Source organism: Saccopteryx bilineata, chromosome 9, assembly GCF_036850765.1.
Source record: "Saccopteryx bilineata isolate mSacBil1 chromosome 9, mSacBil1_pri_phased_curated, whole genome shotgun sequence".
In the NCBI taxonomy this organism is placed as follows: domain Eukaryota; kingdom Metazoa; phylum Chordata; class Mammalia; order Chiroptera; family Emballonuridae; genus Saccopteryx; species Saccopteryx bilineata.
This window is the reverse complement of record NC_089498.1, coordinates 19,518,948-19,543,243: the sequence shown is the minus strand read 5'-3', so window position 1 is coordinate 19,543,243 and position 24,296 is coordinate 19,518,948. Positions and strand designations below refer to the sequence as shown.

Sequence of the window (24,296 nt, the reverse complement as noted above, 5' to 3'; positions counted from 1 at the left end):
GCTACTGGAAGTTAGGCTATCTTTGGTAAGCAAGCATAGCTCCCCTGCCCTCTAGGGCAGTGCTGGACAGGCCCCCGCGCCTTAGCGTGGGCTGCAGGTTGGAGGCTGGTGGACAGTCAAGGTCATCAGTGCTCTGAAGCCTCAGGCATGTGTTAGGGAATAGAGGTAACTATTATTTTTCCCTGAGATTATGGTCTAAAGAACAAACATGACCCTGAAAAAGTTGTATGAATTTGCATCTACATAGAACATTATCCCAACCTGGCGTTCCCATTCACTTCTGTTCATCAAAGAGAAATTACTGCCCATTACTTTGAAAGGTAACACTTATAACGGCCCCTCCTAAAGAATAACTTTGTTTTATTAACATGATTTATGAAAAACAAATAGGGCAGAACAGTTCAAGAAGGACACAGACAGTGCCCTGTTTTAGGTCCCAAATTTCTTCTTTTTGATGGGTGGTGGCAGTTGTGCAATGATGTCATCCAGGGGCCGTTCTACTGCCACCAGTGTTCTTTCATCCAAAAAGTCCATGAAGAGAAGAGGCTGTAGAGAGATGAGAATGACCACCAGGAGTTAGGCTCCAGGGCTAGTCCTGAATAGAGGACCCAGAGCTGAAAGGTTAGCCTCGTTCAAGGCTGGATGGAGGTAAGTCTGACAATCCTTCCTGACCTAGAACTCAAAATGGCTGCAAAAGCTGGGAACTTTTTAACTGAGATCACTTGTAAAAGATTTAAGCAAGATTTTCATGTTTCTCTGTAAAGAAAATCTAATTTCTTAAAAATCAGTGTTAACTGAGGGCTTTAGACAAAATTCTTGACAAATAGCAAGTTATAAATGCATCAAGAAAGTAATATTTAAATAATTCAAAAAACTCTCTCCTCCTTTAAAAAAAAAAAAAAAAAAATGCATGCCAGCTCCTGAGAAAATGTTCCAGGATGCCCAAGGAACTCCAATTCAAGAAGCATAAATACGGAACTTCTGAGGTGGCACCAAGAGCTGGAGAATCCTAAGCTCAATGGACATTTGTTTTACATACAGTGAAAAGCCTATCCCAGAAAAGAAAGTCATAACAAAGTCAATGGCTTCCATTTGCTGTAAGTTACCTTATGGAACATTCTCCCAACTAGAAGCCAAATTTAAAAGCCAGCTTTAACACAAAGACCCCAACTAAGCTCTAACATCATTTTTTATTACCAATGTATTTCACTGTGGTTAAATAAAATGTGCCTGCCATTAAGCTACTAAAGCGAGAACAATGAAATAGATATGAGGGACACAAATCCTCAGAAAGCTCACTCTCTCTAAAATCTACGTCCTCTGCATGAAAAATGAAGGTGACATCTTGACAGCTTATTACATTTTGATAATATCACAAGGAATCAACTGTCCAGAACAGGGGTCCCCAAACTTTTTACACAGGGGGCCAGTTCACTGTCCCTCAGACCGTTGGAGGGCCAGACTATAAAAAAAACTATGAACAAATCCCTATGCACACTGCACATATCTTATTTTAAAGTAAAAAAACAAAATGGGAACAAATACAATATTTAAAATAAAGAACAAGTAAATTTAAATCAACAAACTGACCAGTATTTCAATGGGAACTATGCTCCTCACTGACCTCTTCTGAATGAAAGAGGTGCCTCTTCTGGAAGTGCGGTGGGGGCCGGATAAATGGCCTCAGGGGGCCGCAGTTTGGGGACCCCTGGTCCAGAATATTATGCAAGATGTTTTACCTTATATATCTTAGAAATTTTAAAGGCATGAGCTGTGCGCCTCCTGATGACATCTGATTCATTTGTGGGAGGAAGTGGATTGTACAGTAATGTTTTGTCATTTGGAAGAGGCTAAAAGACAAAGATACATTGTTTAAGTCATTATTTTTATTGGGCTTATACAGAATAAAGAATGACAATGATTTTTCAGGCAAACTCCACCACCCTCCAACCATCGTATTGTACATTAACTACCTCCCTGACTCTCCCGACATCAGAATGGGAGCTGCACTCAGTTTTCAGCTACACTGGAGAGAACTTGGTACTCTGCCGGCAAGATCAAAGAGTCCAGTTGGGGCTTTTGGCCAGTCCTGTCAGTAACACTTTGTGTGACAGGAACAAACTGGCATGTGCAGGAGCTCAGCCCATGCAGGCTCTGCTTTCTAGACTCTCCCCCAACCAGATCACAGACTGGCCAAGTGACTAAACTTTCCCTCCAGAGAAACTGCAACACAACCACCCCCACTGATGTCCCTGACACCTTAAGAGATGGCCTCTGGCCAAGCAAGTGATATTTCATCTCTGACTTCCTTGGGAAATAGCTCTGCCCAGCAAGAGGAAGTGATGGACTTATCACTAATGCTTGGGAAAAAATATGGGCCTATCTGGACTGAGTTACAAAGAGGCCAGTGAGTGGGAGGGGCCCTTCCTGTATCACTCAAATTGCAGAAGGCACTTGCCAGGCAGCTCTGCTTCCCACGCCTAGAGGACACAGGGCTCACGAGAAGAGCTGCAGTGACACATCACCACACACACCTCCTTTAGAGCCATCTGCTGCTTTCTCCATGTTCCTCCCACCCCCACCTTCACACATATACCAAACACTGTGTGTGTGCTGCTTGCAATCTGAGCCCAAAGTGCGTTACAGGCATGGCCACAGTTCCCAGTGCACCCCAGAAGCCATGTAAACTTGCAGTGAATCAAAACAGCAGCTGGCCAAGATGGAATGTCGGACTGAAAAAATGCTCACATCCCACCTAAATCACAGCCATGAAGGACGAAATTTTCTGAGCTGGACTTTTTGAAGGAGCTTAAGACCAACTCCGCAAGCCTGCAGACCGTGTCTCAGTGCATCATCCGAGGGGCATGTGCGGTCAAAACCACAGGCTGTATCTCCTTTGATGCAACCACATTCTTTAGTCACTCAGGTGCAAAGGTGGAAGTAATTCAGCCAAATCGATGGTATCCCCCCTTGAGGGTCACCTTCTGAATAATCATTTTCCTACTTAAATTTATGTGTCCACAGGCAAAACAGAGAAATGGTCACATAAGCAAAACCAGTAACACAAAGGCCACTGCTTCCCAGGGAGCCTAAAGAACATGGGAACGAAAATGAAGAACCCACAAAATTAAAAAGCTCCCCTCCTTCAAAGAATATATTAATAGCAGGGGAACTTTATTCTGATTCTCTTCCCTCTGTCTTACTGTACTTCTAGCTTTCAGAACGAAGATTCAGTGAGAGCGTGTGTGCCAGTGAGAAGAACTCACCAGTGACTTGTCAATGATGCAGAACATATAGGCATCATGGAGAAGAATGTACGTTGGTCTTTTGGGATGAAAACTGACATGTGTGATGGGAGTATCCCTTTGGAGCCAAAGGTAATGAAACCCCTGTTTCTGGATGGTCCGGCTCCACTCTGTATACTGTTTGTCTGGGATGCTGTATTCAAATATCTGAGGAAGAACAGGATAAAGACAAAATGCTGGCTGGTACTCAGAAAAATCAGAAGGGTATCTCTCATTCCTCACCAGAAAATATCTATGCAAACCTTGAATGTATCATATTCAGCCTTCTGCTTTCTCACTACTTTTTTTTTAAAATAAGAAAAATTTAAGGTAAATTACGCAATAAATTCGAATAGAATAAAAAGGCTTTAAAAAAAAATTAAGTGAGAGGCAGGGAGACAGACTCCCACATGCGTCTCGACCAGGATTCACCCAGTAAGTCCCCTATGGGGCGATAATCTGCCCATCTGGGGCCACTGTTGGTTGCTCAGGCAACCAAGCTATTTTGGTGCTAGAGGCGAGGCCATGAAGCCATCCTCAGCGCCCGGGGCCAACTTGCTTGAACCATTTGAGCCATGGCTGGAAGAGAAGAAGAGAAGAGAAGAGAAGAGAAGAGAAGAGAAGAGAAGAGAAGAGAAGAGAAGAGAAGAGAAGAGAAGAGAAGAGAGAAAGAAGGGGAGGGGGAAAGGAAGAGGAGGGGGAAAGGAAGGGGTGGGAAGCAGATAGTGGCTTCTCCTGTGTGCCCTGACTGGAAATTGAACCCGGGACTTACACATGCCGGGCCAATGCTCTACCACTGAGCCAACCGGCCAGGGCCGTAAAAAGGTTTATAAATGAAAAATCACCCTGCAATCTTGACAGCTTTCTTCCCCAAGACAAAAGTAGCCTGCTATTTCTTGTTTACATCTTTTCAGAGATACTTAATGCATCTAAGACATACTGTTTGGTATGTGATTTTCTTCATTTAGCATTATATCACAGAAAGTGATTCATGTCAATATAGATCACTCATGCCCCCTTTGAAGAACAACATAATAATCCATTCACTTTTGGATGTGCCATGACTTACTTATCTAATCTGTTTAATGGATATTTAGGTTATTTCTAATCTTTGGCTACAACAAACAAGGCTGCAATGATTGTCTCTGTATCAACGTCCTTCTGCACAACTGAAAGCATATTATCTGTAGGAAGAACCTTCTGAATCAAAAATTACGTAAATTAAAAAATTTTAAGATATTGCCAAAATGTCCTTTAAAGGACTCATACTAATTTATTCAATGTATGAAGTACTGTCTTCCAATATTCTCACATCACTGTGTATCATCAACTCCATTGATCTTTGCTAATCTAACAGGTACAAAAAACTTTCCACCAGTTTTTTTTTTTTTCAACAGAGACAGAAAGAGAAGTCAGCGAGAGGGACATATAAGAACAGATAGACAGGAAGGAAGAGAGATGAGAAGCATCACTTCTTCGTTGCAGCACCTTAGTTGTTCATTGATTGCTTTCTCATATGTGCCTTGACCAGGGGGCTACAGCGGAGCAAGTAACACCTTGCTCAAGTCAGCAACCTTGGCTCAAGCTAGCAACCATGGGTCATATCTATGATCCCATACTCAAGCCAACGACCCTGCACTCAAGCTGGGGAGCCCATGCTCAAGCCAGATGACCCTGAGCTCAAGCCAGATGAGCCCGTGCTCAAGTCGGCAACCTTGGGATTTCGAACCTGGGTCCTCCATGTCCCAGTCCGATGCTCTACCCACTGTGTCACCACCTGGTCAGGCCTTTCCATCAGTTTTAATGACTGAAGCAGTTATGAGACCAACTGCCAATAAAAGTTATCAGGCGGACATTATCACTATGTGTGACAAGGACAAGGATGAGGCTTCACCAATCTTTCAGTCTTTGGCTAAGGACACAGATCTATGAAACTGATGAGGAATTTAACTTCTTGCCTAGAATGTATCCATGTGTGAGTGTAAAAACTGCTAATCAAAGTAGAAAGCATCATTTGCTTAGCATTCTACTTAAATGTGCTTCTCAGATCATATTTAATCTTTCCAATAAGGAAGGTATTATCATGCCCACTTTACAGGTAAAAATATGTAAGTATTGATAATTTCATAGGGTTTTGAAGCTCAAGTATTTTTGTTTGTTTGTTTTTTTACAGAGACAGAGAGAGTCAGAGAGAGGGATAGAAAGGGACAGACAGACAGGAAAGGAGAGAGATGAGAAGCATCAATCATTAGTTTTTCGTTGTGGCACTTCGTTGTTCATTGATTGCTTTCTCATATGTGCCTTGACCGTGGGGCTACAGCAGACCAAGTAACCCCTTGCTCAAGCCAGCGACCTTGGGTCCAAGCTGGTGAAGCTCAAGTATTTTTAAAGCTCTTCTTACAATTACAATATTCTTACAACTTGGTATGGAAAAAATAAGTAGTCTAAGCACTAATTTTGACTGATATTGGGTAGTACCTGATTTCCTCGCCTGCAAAAGTGAAGGCTAATTACATGATCTTTTAGTCACTTTCAACTCTCAAAATCTTATTCCATCCCATATCCAGTCAAACACCTGAGTCCATGTCATCTCCAGTCTAAAAACAATCAGTAAAGCAATTACTTAAAAATTCCACCCCCTCTTCTTATACCTCTTTATTCTAGAATCTCAGAGCCTCCCCATTTCACTGGGCCCCAGCAAGCTGATGATCGTTACTGGCCTATGATTTGCTCAAGCTATTCCTGACAGCTTTACTTCATATAGGAGAAAACTATATTTATACCATCCAGTACTTCCAAAGAAAGGGTCTTCCAATACTGTCATTATCTTAGCTTCTAAGTTACCATCCAGCCAAAAGGAATTAGAAAGCACCGGAATCTCTTACCTGCTGGTCAGCATGAGCAATGACAAGGTTGTTGGTATTAGGGGAGATGGCTAGAGCTGTCACAGGGAAATTGTAAGCAGGAACTGTGCAGTGAAGCTGGGAAGAAATGATAGACACAAAAGGCAACTCTATGTGGTACCTTCCCCAGGAAGACTGCATGGTCTGAGTCAATTGTTTTTAACCTGTATTCCTTCTAACTGAAAGGGTTCTATGGTAGTTCCCATAAATGTCAGGCATTTATCCAAACAATAAACTTTAATTTCATTTAAATAAAATATTTAACTATTTACAAAACTGACAGCATTTGCAGAGAACTACAGAGTAAAGCTTTCCCTGCTATCTCTACATCTGTGTGAATTGATCATAAACATGTCATTAAACAGGAAATCTAAGCCCTGGCCAGATAGCTCGGTTGGTGAAAGTACCATCTGGAAGCACAGAGGTTGCCAGTAGGATCCTGGGTCAGGCACACATCATTGTTCTTGTCTCTCTCTAGCTCTCTCCCTTCCTCTTTCTTAAATCAATAAAAAAAAACCCCAAAAACATTAAAACAAAAAAAACCAGAATCTACAGCTTGACAATGGATTTAAAAGAAACCGTGGACATTTATGTATAATTGAAAGGCATGCACACCACTACACAGGAACACTCCTAAGTGCCAGGCAAGCCTCAAGGAGGAAGCAGGACATGCTCTTGCTACAGTGCAACACAGATTAACAGGCAAACCCATTTAATGGAGCAGTCTGGTACTCTTCTTTTTTTTTTTTTTTTTTTTTTTTTACAGGGACAGAGAGAGAGTCAGATAGAGGGATAGATAGGGACAGACAGACAGGAACGGAGAGAGATGAGAAGCATCAATCATCAGCTTTTCGTTGCAACACCGTAGTTGTTCATTGATTGCTTTCTCATATGTGCCATGACCACAGGCCTTCAGTAGACTGAGTGACCCCTTGCTTGAGCCAGCGACCTTGGGTCCAAGCTGGTGAGCTTTTTTGCTCAAGCCAGATGAGCCCACGCTCAAGCTGGCTATCCTGGGGTCTCGAACCTGGGTCCTTCTGCATCCCAGTCCGACACTCTATCTACTGCGCCACTGCCTGGCCAGGCACAGTCTGGTACTCTTCTATCAACTTTTTTTTTTTTTCTTCTTCTATCAACTTTTAATGCTTATTTCAAGTTTTAGGTAATTCTTATCTGGCTTTTACGAGGAAGATGAGGGCTTGTAAGGGATGATTTATGATTTGATCAGTGAATGACAATATCATTACTGATTTGTGGAAAATATTTTCCTGTTATTCCTTTGCCAAATTTCTGATTGTTTTATTAAAAAAATACTTTGAGATTATAAGGTGAGCTATTAAAGGAAATCATTACTTCCTGCAGTAAATCAGAACTTTCCTCTCTAAAATACAGAAATAACCTGAATGTGGATTTATCAGCCATAATTTTTTTAAACTATTTTATTTATTGATTTTATAGAGAACAGAGATAGAAAGGAGCAAGATTGTAGTTGCTTTACTTTAGTCATTCAACAATTACTTCTCACATGTACCTTGACCGGGTCAGCCCAGGATTATGAACCCGCAACCTCAGCGTTCCAGGTCGACGCTCTATCCACTGTGCCACCACAGGTCAGGCTGCCATAAATTCTTAATGTCAAATTCCTGTGCATGAGTGTTTCCACTGTTCCCACTGACTGACTTTAATATGACAGATTATAGGTTTTGGGTTCCAAACAAGTAAAACAGGAAAAATTCTTGGCCAAAAAAAAAAAGCCTAGTAATTTTCCGGGTCATACCAATTGGCCTTGAGTCTAATAACTGCAGGGCTGCCTTCCTCCTGTTCGCCACCACTAAGCCCAAAGCTCACCTTCAGACGTTTTACGTTGTACACGTGGACTCCAGAACTGGTGCCGGATGTAGCTAGCCAATTCCCATCTGGACTGACTGCCAAAAGACACATGGACTCCATGGTCCCTGTGAGGACAGAACAACAGTTAAGTCTGAGTACAGTGTCCACAGCCAGCCCTGCCCTGAAGATGATGGCAAAAGCCAACAGGACCCTCAGTTTGAAATTACTAGGATAATTTCATGATAATTTTGCAAGTACATGCTAGACAAGTTCATCTATTTTTCACGTAATTGACCATTCTTCATATAAAGAGGATCTCGAGAGATCAACACCAGGCATCACTTGCTCAGGCCTGAGTGAGACACTGCCCAGCCTGTTCCAGTAATGAAGAAGCAGGGTAGCACCTACCAATAAAGTCTATACTTTGTTTCAAATTCCCTTCCTACCAAATAGTTTTTTTGTCAAAGTTATGGACAAACAGTCAATTCAATAGGCTTGCAGCATGTCTTACATTTACCGAGGACCTGCTACACATTCACACTAAGGGAGCATGGGCACACAGGAGCCATCTTTGTCATCAAAAGATTTTGAACCAATTTGGCAACATAAAAACTCATGTAAGATAAAAACCAGACTGTGATGCTATATGCCAAAATGTGCTGCATATAATGCCTCCAAACGATAAATAAGCTCTAAAGCAAGACATAAGTGAGACGTTAACGGGTGGGTGAGGCAGGAAAAGTGTGAAGAACAAGGTGAGCTAAGTGACAGGAGAGAAACACACAGGTCTAAGGCTATGAAGTAACCAGTTTGACTATAAGGGGGAAATGAGATGAGAGGAAATAAAATTATATATATATATATATAATGCAGGACCTAATCTTAAGGGATGCTAACTACAAGGTAAAAAGTGTAAGTTTTGCAACCAGAGCCATTCTAGCACCTGAGGCAGAGGCCATAGAGCCATCCTCAGTGCCCAGGCCAACTTTGCTCCAATGGAGCCTCGGCTACGGGAGGGGAAGAGAGAGACAGAGAGGAAGGAGAGGGGGAGGGGTGGAGAAACAGATGGGCACTTCTCCTGTGTGCCCTGGCCGGGAATCGAACCCGGGACTCCTGCACGCCAGGCTGATGCTTTACCACTGAGCCAAACAGCCAGGGCCGAAAAGTGTAAGTTTTATAATAAAATCATACACAGGTACTCAATAACAATTGGCAGTTTACTTTATCTGATGACTAACTTGTGGGTTTCTTTTCCTGTGTATTTCTGAAGCAGCTATGCACAGGGAGAGTTTAAGTTCAGAGCTGACTCTCCATGCTGATGGAACCGAAAGGGCGGTGAAGCACCATAATTCAGGGAGAGGAAGGAGGGAAAAGGCCCGTGGGAAGTGTCCAATACCTACCAGCTGAAGCTGGGCACTAAGTCCTCAATAATTAACTCAGCAAGTTAGCTACCCGGTCCCTCATTCATGCACACTCATGCTCTCAAAGAACATGGAAAACAGTCATGAACATGCTATGACAGGTAATAAAACTGTATGTGTAAGTTCATCTTTATAAAAACAACCAAAACAAATTAACATGTCCATAAAATGCCTACGTACAAACACATTGGAAATATACAAAAATATTAACAGTAGTTATTCCTGGGTGTCAGGATTACAGATGATTTCAACTTTCTTCTTGCCCTGCTAACAAACACTCTAAGAAAGGTGATGAAAATTCTCTGGCCCCAAATAAGGAATCAACAGCCCAGTGAGAAAAGAGTAGGTGTGAGAAACATTTCAGATCTCATAAATGTTTTCATTTGCCAGATATCTCCTCCTACTTTAAATTGCAAACATGTGACTGAATGTGTGTATGCAGGGTGGAGAAGAGCATTAGTGAACACTGGACAATGAAAAAGATTTAAAAGGGGGAAAAAATACATCAGAGGCTGACAACTCTCTCCTATGGCCAGTTATCAAATTCCTACCTGACTGAGCCTGAAAAGTATGCAGGTGTTTGAAGCTCCCTTCCAACAGCCGAATGACATGCAGAGACCCTTGATTTGAAGCCACAAAGAGCTTTCTTGAATCTTCAGAAAACAAAATCTGAAGGGCAGAGCGAAGGAACGCTGGCATTTTGGAAACCTTGGGGTCAACCAGTAGAAAAAAACCAGTAAGAGAGAGAAGTGAAACCTAGAGACCATCAAAAATAATCACAGCCAGGCAGGGAAAGAGGGGTGGAGTTGGGGGGGAATAATCACAGCCAGGCTTAAATTACACTAATGCTTCCTGTCTCTAAGGAAGCCAACTGACCAAGGGCCTGGAACACCGACGTGCCTATTGTAACGATACACCCCCTCCTTTATCTCTTCAAAAGCCTAAGCTTGACTGCCACTTTCTGGCACTTCACTACTCCTCCAAAAATAAAAACCAAACCAAAGTGGAAATAAAAAGATTTTTTTTGTAACAGCTGTCTCCAAATAACTTTCACTGAGCAAGGATTTATATCCAGCACATTCCTACTTCACAAAAAATTCACTTACGAATTTTCTTCTTGTTCAACCAAATGCTGGGTTATCACTTACCCTTTGGAGACTTATGTTGTCATGTTCATAATTCAACCGACAGAGGAAAAACCGAGAAACTGTAGAATAGGCTATCCAACTTCCACATGGGGAGATACAGCTGCAAATAATGTTCTCGGGACCCTGGCAACATTAGGAATGAGGATGAATGTTCAAGTACTTCATGCAAGGTTCACTGTGACATGAATTCCCAAGCTGCTATCACTCTGGACATATCCACAAACACCTACATATAATCCTGACAGCCACATGCTGTATGTCACCATGATTATATCAAAAGTATAGCAGCCCCCTCTAAGAATAAAACAAAAGTATAGTACCTAAATGGTGTGACTGATTTCCAAAAACAGAGGTCTATGAACTCTGTGAACTAATCTCAGCCATTGTGTACTCACAGATAGCTTCATACTAAACCCTAACTTTAGAAAACCTGAGCAGAGAGGAATTTAATGCAGGAAAGCTTTGGAAGCAAGGTGACTCGGAGAATTGTTTTATCTATGACAACCTGCTTTAAAGACCTCTAAGAATCAGTAAGCGAAAAAATTTGCATAACAAAGAAAAAGTTTAATGTTAAGTTATGTAATTTTTAAAAACTCATGAAATATATCTAAATGTACATAAATGTGTATGTATACACATACAGTTCTCTCACATGGAAGAAGATCTGAAAGGATATACACAACTAATCAATTAACAATTATTTTAGAAAAGGAAACTGAAATGAAACAGGTAGATGAGGATATAAATGATCAATATTGTTTAAATTAATTATGGCAAGACTGTACTCACAAATATTTGTGTTATCAAAATAAAGCTTTTGTAAAGGATACAAAGAAGTTTGTATTTGCATAGTATAGCACCATTACTGTAAAAAGAAATGATACATGCACAAACAGGTGGAAATTTTTTTCGGGAAGGATATATAAAAAACTACTGACAATATTTCTGGAGACTAGGACCAGGGCTTTAGGGTAAGAAGGGGGCTCATTTTTCATTGCATACTCTTTTGTACCCTTTGAACTTACAAAAATGTGTTATTCTCATAGTAATACCAAAAGAATAAAACCAACTTCCTGTATTCATTCATCTAATAAATTTTGAATGTTCAACTTATAATCATAGGAAATCAATTCTGTTGACATAGTATTACTTCACCCAAATTATTTAGATTTCATACAGTTAATGATGTCAACTAAATAATTCTCCAGATTCGGAATGAGAAAAATGTTCTGGTCTCAGGCCTGCACATGCACAGGTGATGCCCTTACCTTTGTCTTGAGGTGCAATAAATGAGCTGCGTCTCTGGAGAGGGGGAGGGTATCCCCGTGCTTTCCTGGAACAAGAAATTTCCCTGAGCTTTTTCTTCTCAAAGAAAGGTTATCTGTTTATTTTTTCTTCTAAAATGTCAACCCTGGGTAGAATGGGATCTCTAGCAGTGAGAAATAAGAAAAATGTCTGACTCAGTAAGCCCATCGTTTTCTGGGGGTATCTGAAGAGAAAAGCAGTAAACATGTCCTTAGCTTCCATCTAGGTGTCTGGACACTGCCTATGCTATGGCACATCATGAACTCGCTGAAGCTCTACCCCACAGCCAGCCACACATGTGGGTAGAAGTGGAGTCTGTGTGGCCTCAACTTCATTTGCTCATTTTGGAACCTAAATACAGTATAAACCTAATCCAATATAAAACAAAAGAACCCAAACATTTTTCAAAAGGCCACTAGGCTGTCAACCCACAAAGACCTGAGATCTTTTCCATGCAGAAATGTCACTAGCCAACATTAAATTTTGTCATTTTCAACATCCTGTTTTGATCCCAAACAAGCCAGAGCAAACTATGATCCCACAACCCTCACATCCACATCCTGTACCTCCACTACTACCTTCCTAGAGCACAGATTCATGAACCTTTGACAGATGATCCAGTATCCTGTTAATGATGCCAACTCTCTAAAGAACAACTCTGCTCCATCTAGTAGATGGGAAAACCATGAAGTCCAATGGACAGAGAAAAATCTCCGTCCATTCTTCCATAAGCAGAGTATCAACTGCAATTCTAATTTCTGGCTTCTGTCTCCAGTTTTCTTACTGGAAAAAACTCGCTCCCATCTTACCTGTTGCAACTGTGGATCCCAGTCGCCAAAGATCCAAGTGGTGAGAAAACTGGAAGAGGAGAAGCTGCTTCTTTTTTGAACAGGAAATGAGACGTCGCTGTAGTCAAGAATCGAAAGTGATAAGCAGACCAGGGTCATCAATTACCTCAGTACTAGATACAGCAGCAACATCTTAGGGTGTGTGTGTGTGTGTGTGTGTGTGTGTAAATATGTATATATTTTTTATTTTACTTTATTTTTTAGATTTTATTTATTGATTTTTAGAGAGCAGAGAGGAGAGAGAGAAAAAGAAAGAGGGAGGAGAAGCTGGAAACATTAACTTGTAGTAGTTGCTTCCTTTATGTGCCTAGACAGGGCAAGCCCAGGGTTTCAAACCTCCAACCTCAGTGTTCCAGGTCAATGCTTTACCCACTGTGCCACCACAGGTCAGGCCTTACATATTTTTAACTGTTGAAATATATTTGCCTCATAAATATTCCCTACCTACTACCGTATGCCAGGCACTGTCCTAGGGTCTAAGAACACACTGATAAATAAAAACATACCTACCACTCTCAAGTTTATAGTCTAAATGGCTGACACACAAATAGGGAATTACACTTAGTGTGCTAAGAGTTTTAACACAGCTAAGCACAGTATGTAACAAAAATAAAATAAAATAAAAAGGATATCTACTCTAGCCTCCTGGGGGTGAAGACAGGAGCCCAGATGAGGTTCAATTGGTAAAGTCTATTCAGGCAAAAGTAGGGCAAGACCTTCCAAGCAGAGCGATGGACATGAAACAGCTAAAAGGTACAAGAGCATTAGAGGGAATAGTCTTTCAGAATGACTAGCCTGGGCAGCGGTGCTGCAAGTGTGTGAGACACGAGGCCTGGACCAGATCAAGATAGGTTTCATGAGAATTAGGTTTTTATACTGAGGGCAAAGTAGACCAGCCAAAGGCTTTTAAGCATGGAATGCTGAACAAAGTTGCTTTCTGACCAGATCAATGCAAAGTAGGCTGGAATAACACAAACATAAATAAAAGATCATAAACAAGCTGCTATAAAGAAATCTACATAAAAAAAGACACTAACCCAAATGAGGATAATGGCAGTGTAGACAAAGAGAAATGAGTAGTCTCAAGAAAGAAGGAGGAGGTAGACTTAGGGAGGTTTATTGATTGAATGGAATGTAAAAGTAGGTAATGGGGAGAAAGGTTTTTTGCTTGAGAAACATTCACTTTTCTAAAAAGGCACACCGGAGGCCTGAATTTCCTCCTCCCACACAGAATAGGGAGCTCAGCCTTAAAAACAAAACAAACAAACAAACTCCCTCTGAACCACAGCTATCTGAAAAAGGGAACAATTTCCCCAGAAACTGAACCAGGAATGCTGCTACCAATCTCTTGGTCCCATAAATGTCTTTGTAAGAGGCCGGTCTCAGAAACTGAAGGATGAAGGCAGGTAGTACCAACATCTTACAGATTTGCACAGGAAGGGTGAGCTGTGCTCAGTCTTGTGGGACAGGGGAAGGGGAAAATGAGGGGATACTTACATGGGGAAAAGTGATTTTTCGAAGAGCAGCATCATAATTCTTTACTTCCACTTTCTCCATAAGAGGACGAATGACTAAGTGGGTGTCAGTGCCTGGGCAGAAGGGAGAGGGAAGAGGACATCAGACTTAGGCAATGTCCTGCATGAAAACACCCAGAGCTGGGCAGAGGAGAGCAGCAGCCTGGCCAAGAGCAGAACCCACCTCCAGATATCAGCGCTGTTGGGCTGTGGGCCACAGTTCGCACGTCGTGAGTGTGATGCTGAAATGGCTTTGTCCGTACCCACTGCTTCTCACCGCTGCTGGAAGTCACAGAGACCAGCTGAAAATGGAATACTGTCCCCTCGGCTGTGCCCACCACGAAACTGTCTTCTTGCTGAGAAATTAAATCATCAGGGAGGCACATTTGAGCAAAACAGGGCCCACTTTGAAAAATATTTCCTGAGGTTGTGTGTCTGGGCAGCTTAGGGGAAAAGTTATGCCCAGAATTGGAAGGTAGGTTATAAGGGACTCTTTCCTTTAGAAGCTAACAATTTCATAATAAGAGCAAGCTCACTCACAGATAACTATGCGCCCCCTACTGACAAAATTAGCAATATGTACCTCAAATGGCTACAACGCTTTCATGTATATAAACTAGACATCATTAGAAATTCAACAAAGATAAAACACCTAGAAATAGATTTAACAAGTAATGTGCTAGACTTATATAAGAAAAAAAAAATTTAAGACCTTCTAAAGGACATAAAAGATGACCTAAACAAGAAATCCATACCATATTCCTGAACAAAAATATTTAACATGATAAAGATATTGATGATCAGTAAGGAAATTTATAAGTTTTACATGATCCAATAAAAATATTTAGTATACCTAGAACTAAAAAAAGTTGTTTCTTAAATTCATATAGAAAATAAGCAAAAGAAACCTAAAAGTCAAAACACAAACCAACCAACCAACCCAAGCAAGAACAGTAATGAAAATGTATACTCAAAAATTTGGAAGCAGGGACTCAAACAGATACAGGCACACCAATGTTCACAACAGCATTAATCACAATAGCCAAAATATGAAAACAACCCAAATGTGTCCATCAACAGATAAATATACTCAATGAGGTATATATGTACAAGAGAACATTATTCAGCCTTAAGGAGGAATGAAATTCTGCTAAAGTTGTAACATGGATGAACTTTGAAAACATTATGCTGCCCTGGCTAGATGGCTCAGTTGGTTAGAGCATCATCTGGAAGCACAGATGTTGCCAGTTTGATACCAGGTCAGGGCACATACAGGAACAGATGTTCCTGTCTCTTTCTCTTCCTTCGTCTCTCTAAAATCAATAAAATAAACATTTAAAAAGAAAATTGAAAAGAAAACATTATGCTAAGTAAAATAACACAGACACAAAAGAACAAATATTATATGATTCCACTTACGAGAAAACCAGAACAAGCGAAATCACAGGGACAGAAAGTAGAATGGAGGTAACCAAGAGTTGAGAGAGGGGAGGAAGGAGTTAGTCTTCAATGGGTACAGAGTTCCTATTTAGGGAAAGGAAAAAGCTCTGAAAATGGAGAGGTGATGGTGCACAACACTGTGAGTGGACCGAATGTCACTGAATCGTACACTTAAAAATGGTTAAAAAGGCAAATTTCCTTATATTTTACCACAGTAAAAATTTCTTTAATGTAAATAAGGTGTTAAAAATATAGAAAGGAAAAAAGAATATAGGAGAATATCGCAAACGGGTAGTCAAAAGACTTAACTTTGAAAATCCCTGAAATTTACTGTCTTTTTAAATTTTAAAAAAGATGGTGCCCTATGTCCATCTTTCTTTTTTTTTTTTTGTATTTTTCTGAAGCTGAAAACGGGGAGAGACAGACAGACTCCCGCATGCGCCCCACTGGGATCCATCCGGCACGCCCACCAGGGGCGATGCTCTGCCCACCAGGGGGTGATGCTCTGCCCCTCCGGGGCGTCGCTCTGCCGCGACCAGAGCCACTCTAGCGCCTGGGGCAGAGGCCAAGGAGCCAGCCCCAGTGCCCGGGCCATCTTTGCTCCAATGGAGCCTTGGCTGTGGGAGGGGAAGAGAGAGAGAGGAAGGAGGGGGTGGGGGTGGAGAAGCAAATGGGCGCTTCTCCTATGTGCCCTGGCCGGGAATCAAACCCGGGTTCCCCGCATGCCAGGCCGACGCTCTACCGCTGTGACAACCGGCCAGGGCTCCTTTACTGTCTTTTCAGAGAAAGGGAGGTGGGCTGAGGAAGGAAAAGCCCTGTATCACACAAAGACCTGGTCCCCAATTTAGGCTTTCTCTTTGTCAGTATGTTAAGCACCGTGATTAGTTTTAAAAGGTCTTAGCTTATTTTTTTAAATTTCTCTACAAAACCATTTTAACTCCGGTTTTTAAAAATACACACAACTTTGCACAGAAAAAAAAAAAAGACAGGATATTTGAATGAGGGGGGGAGGTGAGAAAAAATTAGGAACTTGAATCAGTAGTTAACCAATCAAATAGTACAAAAGACTAGGTCAGCCAGTTCAGAGAGATGAGATGTCGGAACGTATCTGAGCATGTAGTTGCCATCATCTTCACACATACTGTGCTAGGAACTTTGTAAGTGTCATATCATCAATAATTCTTCAATGCCTTGCGAAATTAAGTATCACCTGCCCTATCAGAAGAACATGTGGAAGACTTTGAAATGAGCATACAACGTACTGGTGTTCAGGTTTACTGAGTCCTTTGATTGCCAGGGAGGTGTTGCACAACTCTGTACACCGCAGAAAATTGAGAGCGATGATTCTTTTGCATAGACACACAAAGTATTTTGCCTGGTAAAACGCAACTGATTATTGCCCTGTGGACACTGAGTCTTGCAACAGTTTGTAAATTAATTTCAGCATTGCTGATGACCTCATATATATCTATGTTCTTTGCATTCTCCTTTGAAGTGCCTGTACCATCCCATTGGTTCTCTCAGTTAATAAGTTACAGAAAATTTGGAATATTTCCATTCCGTGTTTGTATGAGTCATGATTTTATTTTATTTCTTTTCCTTAATCATTTAATAGCCCTTTACACAGATAGAAACCTCATATTCAAGAGGTTTAGAGACATGACAGTCACATGGCCACCTGCCTCCAAAGCCTTTGCTCTGGACACACCACACCCACTCAGCCTTGTGCCAGCTCTCTTTGAGGTCGCCTACAGGCCCATGATGGTGGAGAGGAAGGAAAGTGTATCTGAAGGACAGCACGTAGGTGGTCCAGACCGCCTCTCCCTCACTTCCTCTAAGGATACTAACTGAAAACCCTCAGCTCAAGACAAAGGTGGAGACATTGAGCAGTGGAGGAACTCACACTTTCCCCCACCTCCAACTACACAGTTCATTTCTTTTATAAAAAAAAAAAAAAGTAGCAGTTTGCTTTCAAAGTCCCACCTACAGAGAGGGATTGGGAAGGCAGGTCTCCCCCACTCCACATCCTCTTTCCCTGAAGTGGAATCATAAAAGAACTGAAAAGAAACAGAAAGAAAAGAGCTCTCTCAGGGCACAGCAGGAATGAAGCAAGGGAAAGCAGACTGGGAAGGGAAGAGTGTGTGTGTCCTAATGCAATCGGAGTGACTACCTCACACAGAAAAGATCTCAGGCCTGACCTGTAAGTGAAAGCAAACGTTCCCTACAATGCCCAGCAGGAATCGGTAGTATTCTCATACTTGATGAGGCTGAAAGACATCGGAAAAGATCAAGGATCTGGGTGTTTGCCACTGTTCACATTTTAGTCAATGAAAATCCAATAAAAAAAACCCTAAAAGTAATCAGCCGTACTGGCAAGAGTGGTGTGGAGAATGCTCAAAATTAGGATGTTTCAAGACAGATTTTGAAAATCATAATGCCCATACCACACGCACTCTGTGCCAGACACCGTACTCCATAATTTACAAGCACTGCCCATGTCATCTTTCCCCAAACTCTGTGGGTTACTAGCATTCTTGTTTTCCCAGAACGAGAAACTGAGGCTTAAAAGTAGTAATTGCCCAAGGAAGATATGTAGCTACTGAGGGTACAACTGGGATCCAAACCCGTCTGCCCACTCTAAAGCCTGTGAGAAGCATTTTTGTGGGCTGGAATTTGTACAACTGCATTTTTTAATTGAATCTATTGGGGTGATTTTGGTTAAAAAAATGACATAGGTTCCAGGTGTACAATTCTATAATACATTATTTATATAGTGTATGTACAATTGCATTTTTCAATTCTGAGTAAGTACCACAACTCACTGATTCTCAGGCACACGTTTTCCTACAATTTAACAGCTCTCAATCATGGTATCTACTATCTGTCAACCTGTTCACGCATGACATCTTCAGATAAAGAGCAAACACTAAAACTTCAGAAGGGCTGTCAAAAGGGTAGAATAAAACCTAGGGACAATACTGGCACATCATCACCAACATACGCATGGTTGGGAGGCATGTGTGACAAATATCAACCCTGATGACTTAGTTGAAAAGTGAGTGAGTCGAGCCCTGGCCAGGCAGCTCAGTTGGTTTGAGCACCACCCCCATATGCCAAGGTTACAGGTTGGATCCCGTCAGGACACATAAAAGAATAAACTAATGGCCTGACCAGGCAGTGGCACAGTGGTGCCGTGGACACAGCATTGACCCAGGATGCAGAGGACCCAGGTTTAAAACCCCAAGGTTGCTGGCTTGAATGCAGGCTCATTCAACTTGAGCGCAGGCTCACCAGCTTGAGATTAAGGTCACCAGTTTGAGCCCAAAGGTCGCTGGCTTGAGCAAGGGGTCCCTGGCTCAGCTGGAGCCCCTCAGTCAAGTCACATATGAGAAAGCAATCAATGAACAACTAAGCAACTAAGATGCTGCAACGAAGAATTGGCGTTTCTCACCTCCCTTCCTGTCTGTCCTCTCTGTCTCTCGTTTAAAAAAAAAAAAAAATGGTATCAACTAATGGGCCTTAGCCAGGTAGCTCAGTTGGTTAGAGCATTGCCCTGATGCACCAAGGTTGTGGGTTCAATCCCTGGTCAGGTCAGGGCACATTCACGAATCAACCAATTATTCAATATAAATAACTGGAACAACAAATAGATGTTTCTCTCTCTCTAAAATTAAATTAATTTAAAAAAATGTTTCAGAGTACAACTTTGAATGTGAAAAAGTTTTAGGAATACCTTCATCATTTCAAGTCAATTAAACTTTTCTTTTAAATTATTTTTATTTATTTATTCATTTTGGAGAAGAGAGAGAGAGAGAAGAGGGGAGGAGTAAGAAGCATCAACTCCCATATGTGCCTTGACCAGGCAAGCCCAGGTTTTTGAACCGGTGACCTCAGCATTCCAGGTCGACGCTTAATCCACTGCGCCACCAAAGGCCAGGCACTTTCCTTTTTATATATGCATAAATGATATGACAAAAACGTATGTTTAAGTCTCAAGGAGCTCTTTAATAAGAAAAAGTATAAACTCTGTTTCAAAAAGCAGCCTGATCTGTGGTGGCTCAGTGGATAAAGCGTCGACCTGGAAACACTGAGGTCGTCAGTTCGAAACCCTGGACTTGCCTGGTCAAGGCACAGATGGGAGTTGATGCTTCCTGCTCCTCCCCCCTTCTCTCTCTCTCTTTCTATCCCTCTCTCTCTCCTCTCTAAAATGAATAAAATAAAATAAAAATTAAAAAAAAAGCATTGTGTCATTTTATATTTTAATTGTTTTATTATATGCTTATAATATAAAGCACAAATTTTACTTAAAAAAGCACTATGGCATAGTGTAATTGGTAGTGTTTCTTCTTTCTCATAATAAAAATAATTGTGATATATTTCCATTTATATCTAGGACTCAATCCAATGATTGAGTAATATAGCCACATACATGGTAGAAGAAAGATTAAACTGTATAAAATGATATATACATATAATACAAATTAAGCCTGTCACCACCGACCCTCCACAACTTCCCTCTCCAGAAATTATCATTTGCATTTATAAATCTGTTTACAGATGCTATCTATCTACATATAGATAAACAGATATAAGCATAACTGCATATACACAAAATATTTAATTTTTAAATACTTATTGTAGTATATCTAATATATAAATATGCCCCTTCTTCTCTTAACACACTATTATGTCCTATACTATATACTATCACCCTGTTCTGTTTTCTTACCTTAACACTACATCCTGAAAATTGTTCCACAGTAGTGAATATACACCTTTCTTGGTCTTTGAAATAGGTGCATAATATTTAAGTACACTTTGAAGAATATTAAATTTAATAATTTAAGTCTTAAGTCTAATAATTATAACCATTTTGGACCAAGACTCTATTTTAAAAAGAGAATTTCTCCCACTCATTTTAATTCATACTTTTATTATAGCTTATAGGTAATATCTAAATGTTTTATAGGGCTTTAACGCACATCAAATTGTTCTCATGGAAAACCTGTGAAATGGGAAGGAACATTTTATAGGCAAGAAAAGAAAACATAAGTGATTTCTACACTAGAAACTGGATTTCCACACTTAAGACAGCAAGTAATTCTCAAACTAAGAAGGTAAAGAATCAAGGATCTAGTCAACAAACATCCAAGTCACTTTATACCTTGCTGCTAAAATACAAAAATGTTTCAGATTAAGAATTTTGGTTACCAAAAGGGAAGAGGCACACTTGTTTAATCCTAATCTTTTTACGTCTTATTCAAAAGAAGACAATTAACATTTTCAAAATCACTATAAAATTATTTTCTGCCTGACCAGGCAGTGTCGCAGTGGATAGAGCATCGGACTGGGATGCGGAGGACCCAGGTTCGAGACCTCGAGGTTGCCAGCTTGAGCATAAACTCATCTGGTTTAAGCAAAGCTCACCAGCTTGGACCCAAGGTCACTGGCTTGAGCAAGGGGTTACTCAGTCTGCTGAAGGCCCATGGTCAGGGCACATATGAGAAAGCAACCAATGAACAACTAAGGTGTTGCAAGGAAAAACTGATGATTGATGCTTCTCATCTCTCTCCGTTCCTGTCTGTCTGTTCCTATCTATCCCTCTCTCTGACTCACTCTCTGTCTCTGTAAAAAAAAAAAAAAAAAAAAAAAAAAATCTAATTTCCCAAGATAGAAAGCAGGAGATCAGTAGTAGAGAGAGAGGAAACAGTACTTTAAAGATCCTTCTAGGATATTTGTGCCCTATCTACAATGAGACTGGATTACCTAGAGGTGGAGAGTATCTGAAGAAAGCCTATCTGTGAACTAATCCTTCAGAGAATATTCTCAAACTAGTTACTAGAGAATAAGAGAGTTCAGAGAAATTATGTGGCTTTTCAGATGCATTTCCCTAAACTCATCTTACTCCAGCACAACATTTGGGATCAGGGAACAGTGTTTGTGGTGCACCATTGCCACAGCCTTCTCTACTCATCCCCCAGACTGTAGAGGAACTGCTCCAGACACGGGCTGTACTCACATCAGATACGGCAATGGACTGCACGTCAGCATTTGAGATGAGATGGCTCTTCACAAGCGTCCCAGTAGCTGAGTCCCAGAACTGCACCTTCCCAGCAGAGTCCACACTTATGACTGTGCCATCAGACAAGAAGGCCACACCCCATATGATACACTTCCGCTTAGAGACTCCCATGTACTGCCTATCCACGAGTATCTTATGAATAGCACTCCCTGAAAAATAAGAAAAGCCCACATTTGAATGGTACTTATTTACCCTTTAGTCTTCAAAATCTGCCTGTAGTAGACGTACCTGAGTACAGACCACAGACAGTATATACTACTTATCATGAATTTAGTCTCTGAACACCAAATTGTCTAAAGATGAGAGAGGGAGGGGGAAAGGGAAGTGACAGAAATTTGGGGGGCAGGTAAATGGAAAAGAGACATGACAGTTCACTTAAAATTAGCCAACTGCACACAACCACTACACCTGGCAATTTTCTAAAACCTCATGGGAAAGAAAGAGACGATAACAGTGGCAATTTATGGGGATTTATAGAGTGGTAACCAACCTAGCAGAGTCAAGTCAGCAGTGGGGAAAGCCAAGTATAAGTCAGGAACTGGTGACCTCAGATACTGTAGAAACAGGCAGTGGCGCAGTGGACAGAGCATCGGACTGGGATGCAGAGGACCCAGGTTCGAGACCCCAAGGTCGCCAGCTTGAGCGTGGGCTCATCTGGCTTGAGCAAAGCTCACCAGCTTGGACCCAAGGTTTCTGGCTAGAGCAAGGGGTTACTTGGTCTGCTGAAGGCCCGTGGTCAAGGCACATATGAGAAAGCAATCAATGAACAACTAAGGTGTTGCAAGGAAAAACTGATGATTGATGCTTCTCATCTCTCTCCGTTCCTGTCTGTCTGTCCCTATCTATCCCTCTCTCTCTGACTCTCTCTCTGTCTCTGTAAAAATAAATAAATAAGTCAGCAAAAACAAGTAAAAAAAACCGAAACTCATTAACAGAATTAAAAGAAGATAATAAACTCTCCAAGGCAGCAGAGTAAAATGTCAAAGAGACAAAAAAAAATAAGAGGGAAAAAAGAGTTAAGACAATTAGGAGAGCTAAGATCCAAATAAAATTCCAGAAAAGAGAAAATGAAAGTTTATCTATAAAATAATTATTAAAATTTTCCCTAGAACTAAAAACCATAAATTTTGGGGGTTAAAAAAGCCTGCCATAGGTCCAATAAGTATGTTAACAGATCTACACACGAAGAAAATAGCTAAATGTCAGAACAGTAAAGATAAAGAGCAGGTCCTAAAAGCTCAGGGGCTGGGGCTGGGGCTGGGGCTGGGGCGAGGCTGGGGAGACCAATACAAAGGATCTACTCTCAGAACAGCACTAAACTTCATAATAATACTAGAGGTTAGAAGACAGTGGAGCCATGACCTCAAAATTCTAAGGAGTGCCTGGCCTGTGGCGGTGCAGTGGACGGACTTCGACCTAGAGCGCTGAGGTCGCTGGTTCGAAGGCTTGGGCTTGCCCATTCAAGACATATATGATAAGCAATCAATGAACAACTAAAGTGAAGCAACTCTGAGATGAAATGTCTCCTTCCCCTCTCCTCACCTCTTTCTGTAAAATCAATTTTGAAAATCTTAAAAAAGATAAAATCACAAAATTCTAAGGGAAAATAATTTCCAACCCAGAATCCTTTCTCATGAACGCTTTCTTAAGATCCACCAAAGGAATAAACTAGGAAAGTGAATACATGAAAACGGGAATCCACCTGCAAGAAGAGCAAAGGGGATCCCTGCAATAACTGAAAAATCAGAGTTTGAGATCTCAGTTGTGCAGTAGGCCCATAAACTGGCTACCCTGGAGCAAGTCAGAGGCTCTGGAAGAGAATCATTCAAGAAGACAAAAGTACCGGCCTGTGGTAGTACAGGGGATAAAGTGCCGACCTGAGATGCTGAGGTCGCCAGTTTGAAGCCATGAGCTTGCCTGATCAAGGCACATGTGACAAGCAACCAATGAACAGCTAGAGTAAAGCAACTACTTCTCATCCCCTGGCCCTTCTGTAAAATCAAGAAATAAAATCTTAAAAAAAAAAAAAAAAAGAAGTGTTAGGTAGGAAAAAATCTAGATGTATCTGGGCCTGACCTGTGGTGGCGCAGTGGATAAAGCGTCAACCTGGAAATGCTGAGGTTGCCGATTCAAAACCCTGGGCTTGCCTGGTCAAGGCACATATGGGAGTTGATGCTTCCTGCTCCTACCCCCTTCTCTCTCTCTCTCTCTCTCTCTTTCTCCCACTCTCTCCCCTCTCTATAATGAATAAATTAAAAATAAATAAATAAATCTTTAAAAAAAAATCCAGATGTATCTGAACCTAGTCTATACAACTGAAAGAATGTGGAAATGAATTGAGAGAGACAGACACACACACACACATGTATGTATGTGTGTATGAAGAGAGAAAGGGAGAGAGAGGGAGAAGGAGGAGGGAGAAAGAAGGAGGAAGGGAGAGAGAGAAATAAACATTAACAAAAAGCATACAAGATAGTAAAGGTAGTTTATTATGTGAGTAGTATTAGTATTTCTATTTCAT

General features: G+C 41.1%; 1 protein-coding gene across 2 annotated transcripts in view; it reads right to left on the bottom strand.

Annotated features, from left to right (window-relative positions):
- Positions 1-343: 343 nt before the first annotated feature.
- The window catches only part of UTP4 (UTP4 small subunit processome component), a 31,913-nt gene continuing 7,960 nt past the window's right edge, over positions 344-24,296 (bottom strand). For both annotated transcript variants that reach the window (XM_066243183.1, XM_066243184.1), the window contains exons 6-17: positions 21,713-21,924; positions 14,438-14,609; positions 14,237-14,328; positions 12,701-12,797; positions 11,855-11,919; positions 10,587-10,709; positions 9,990-10,146; positions 8,036-8,142; positions 6,170-6,265; positions 3,267-3,452; positions 1,740-1,850; positions 344-546 (exon numbers count right to left, since the gene is read on the bottom strand). In XM_066243183.1, coding sequence (XP_066099280.1) covers positions 430-546; positions 1,740-1,850; positions 3,267-3,452; positions 6,170-6,265; positions 8,036-8,142; positions 9,990-10,146; positions 10,587-10,709; positions 11,855-11,919; positions 12,701-12,797; positions 14,237-14,328; positions 14,438-14,609; positions 21,713-21,924 — 1,535 coding nt within the window. In that variant the 3' untranslated portion in view covers positions 344-429. The remainder of the gene's footprint in view (positions 547-1,739; positions 1,851-3,266; positions 3,453-6,169; positions 6,266-8,035; positions 8,143-9,989; positions 10,147-10,586; positions 10,710-11,854; positions 11,920-12,700; positions 12,798-14,236; positions 14,329-14,437; positions 14,610-21,712; positions 21,925-24,296) is intronic.